The sequence below is a fragment of the Sphaeroforma arctica genome, assembly GCF_001186125.1.
Source record: "Sphaeroforma arctica JP610 unplaced genomic scaffold supercont1.4463, whole genome shotgun sequence".
Taxonomy (NCBI): Eukaryota; class Ichthyosporea; order Ichthyophonida; genus Sphaeroforma; species Sphaeroforma arctica.
This window is the reverse complement of record NW_014036095.1, coordinates 1-2,399: the sequence shown is the minus strand read 5'-3', so window position 1 is coordinate 2,399 and position 2,399 is coordinate 1. Positions and strand designations below refer to the sequence as shown.

The 2,399-nt window shown below is 49.0% G+C and overlaps 1 protein-coding gene across 1 annotated transcript; it reads left to right on the top strand.

Moving 5' to 3' along the window:
- Positions 1 to 310: 310 nt before the first annotated feature.
- Positions 311 to 2,197, top strand: SARC_14326 (hypothetical protein; the record flags this gene model as incomplete). The annotated part of the gene is made up of 2 exons (XM_014291543.1): positions 311 to 519; positions 1,536 to 2,197. Coding segments are annotated over 2 exons (249 nt in total), but the record flags the coding sequence as incomplete, so codon positions are not given.
- Between the last annotated feature and the right edge of the window lie 202 nt (positions 2,198 to 2,399).

Below are 2,399 nucleotides of genomic sequence, written 5' to 3'. Positions count from 1 at the left end.
TAGTAATGCATGGGTAGTTCGTTGTTTTTGCTGAGGTGTAGTGGTGCATGGGTAGGAAGGGAGTATATGTTGCCAAGAGTGGACTATGCATTCCATTTTAATCAAAATACAGATACCACCGGGTATAGTAGAATATACAACCTGTACAGAAAGTCTTTTTGAGCACATAATTGGCTTTCCCCCGTACTTCTGACAGAGAAATTTGTGAAACACAAGCAGGCGTACCGCTTTAATTCCGGTATCCATTGCCCTGTCCCCAAGCCCGGACCTACCCACTGTACACGCCACTCATGCCATTCCTCTGTGATGTAGGTATGTGAGCGAACGACACCACATCATCCAGACGTACCAGCAGAGCCTCAAGCGCACCAAGTGCATGTACTATGCAAAGGGTCCAAACGAATGTCCCTTTGGCACCAGCTGCTTCTACCGCCACGAAAACCCCGACGGCTCAGAGGCACAGGTCAGACTCAGACACTACGACGGCCAGGAAGGCCCTCAGATCCACCGTGACTACAGGTGCGTGTGGAGTGGGGGGTTCTATAGGCGTGGTATGGTTGTAGGTAGAGTGTGTGGCATGGTTGTAGGTGTGGCATGGTTGTAGGTAGAGTGTGTGGCATGGTTGTAGGAAGAGTGTGTGGCATGGTTGTAGGTAGAGCGTGTGGCATGGTGTTTGCAGTATGTGTGAGAGGTGGTTTTAGGGGTTGATGGTTGGCACGCATCTACGCCAAGATGCATGACACCTCTGTGGTTGTGCACAAGGTTTGGCTGTTTGTCTCGGTGTCGCCTGTTGTGGGTAGATGATCCGCAGACTCTTCTGTCATCCCGTGTCATGCCTGTGGTTGTGTTGTGCCCATCGCATGTGGTGTGGGAGAGGTCTGTGTCATTGGTTGTGTGCTCGGCTGTTTGTCTGGGTGTCGCCTGTTGTAGGTAGATGATCTGCAGACTCTTCTGTCATACCGTGTCATGCCTGTGGTTGTGTTGTGCCCATCGCCTGTGGTGTGGGAGAGGTCTGTGTCATTGGATGCGTGTTTGGCTGTTTGTCTGGGTGTCGCCTGTTGTAGGTAGATGATCCGCAGACTCTTCTGTCATCCCATGTCATGCGGGTCGGATGCGGCTGTGGTCGTCCCAGTTGACATTCAACATCCATCCATCTCCATTGGGTTTTAGGGTTTTTACTGCGGTGTACGAGCTCCTCTGTGTGACGGGTGCTACATGGGGCACATTATCTCATTCTCTGTGCTATTGTTGTACTTATGGCATCGTTGTCGATCATTTGCATTGAGCTGTCTGTGCCATATGTTCGTTTGCTGCTACTTAACCATGATGAATGAGATAATCTCATTTCCTGTGACTTCACTTCTTTGTACACATCCGCGTATTCCTCGGTTTGTCTCATTCGACCTGAGCCCTTTTTCTATTCAGCTTTCTCTCTCGGGTGTGCCTGAGGATATGATCTCTCCTAATCGTCCTATACTCCAAACTCAAAAACCCTAAAACCCCTAAAAACCCTAACAACTGTTCCCATCCCGTAGGTTATGGGACTATTTGGCCCAAGCGGAAGCGCCCGAGTAGTGGATGCTGCCAAGGCCAATGACACGAAGTGCTTCAAACGGCACACTCAATCCTTAGCCCACTCGGTCTGTCACGAAGCCTCGACTGAGTATCCACGTCTTCCAGGTGAATAGAAGACAGCGTCGCTGGCCGATCGATCTCCTTTGGCGATGCTGTGAGTAGTGCGCGGGATCGTTGTGATGCTTTCTCGGCTCATAGACTCAGTACAAAGAGTAGAGCCGATCCATGGATGTCAAGCACATCTTCACAGGTACATCTAGATCTATGGCGACGCTGGCATATCAACAAGTGTTCTGATAATCGTAAGTGGCGTTGCAGTAGACACACTGTGATCGGATTCAGCGTGCCACATTCAGGTTGCAGTGGGAGAGGCTATAGTCATCTCAAAGGACGTGCAGGGTGGTTGTTTAAATCAGTACACACATCTGTCTAACGGCCTGTGAGGGAGCCACGTGCGATGACTGACATGAAGCCATCCACCGACATGCACTATGTCTGCGCTCGCATTCCGAATGGGCTGTGTGGTGTATTGCAAACTATGTGTTGCATTAATAAAACCCTAAACCCTAAAACACTATGCGTTGCATTAAATAAAACACTAAACCCTAAAACACTATGCGTTGCATTAAATAAAACCCTATACCTTAAAACACTATGCGTTATATTATAGGCTGGACACACTATAAGTTGCACTGTACACCATCTGCGTTGTATTTTAGGCTGAACACACTCGGCTGAGATGTGCTTCCGTACATTCATTGCTCTTGACGGCGGCCATAGCAACTGCAGCTTAGGTAGACCACGATATGAGTATATATATACAT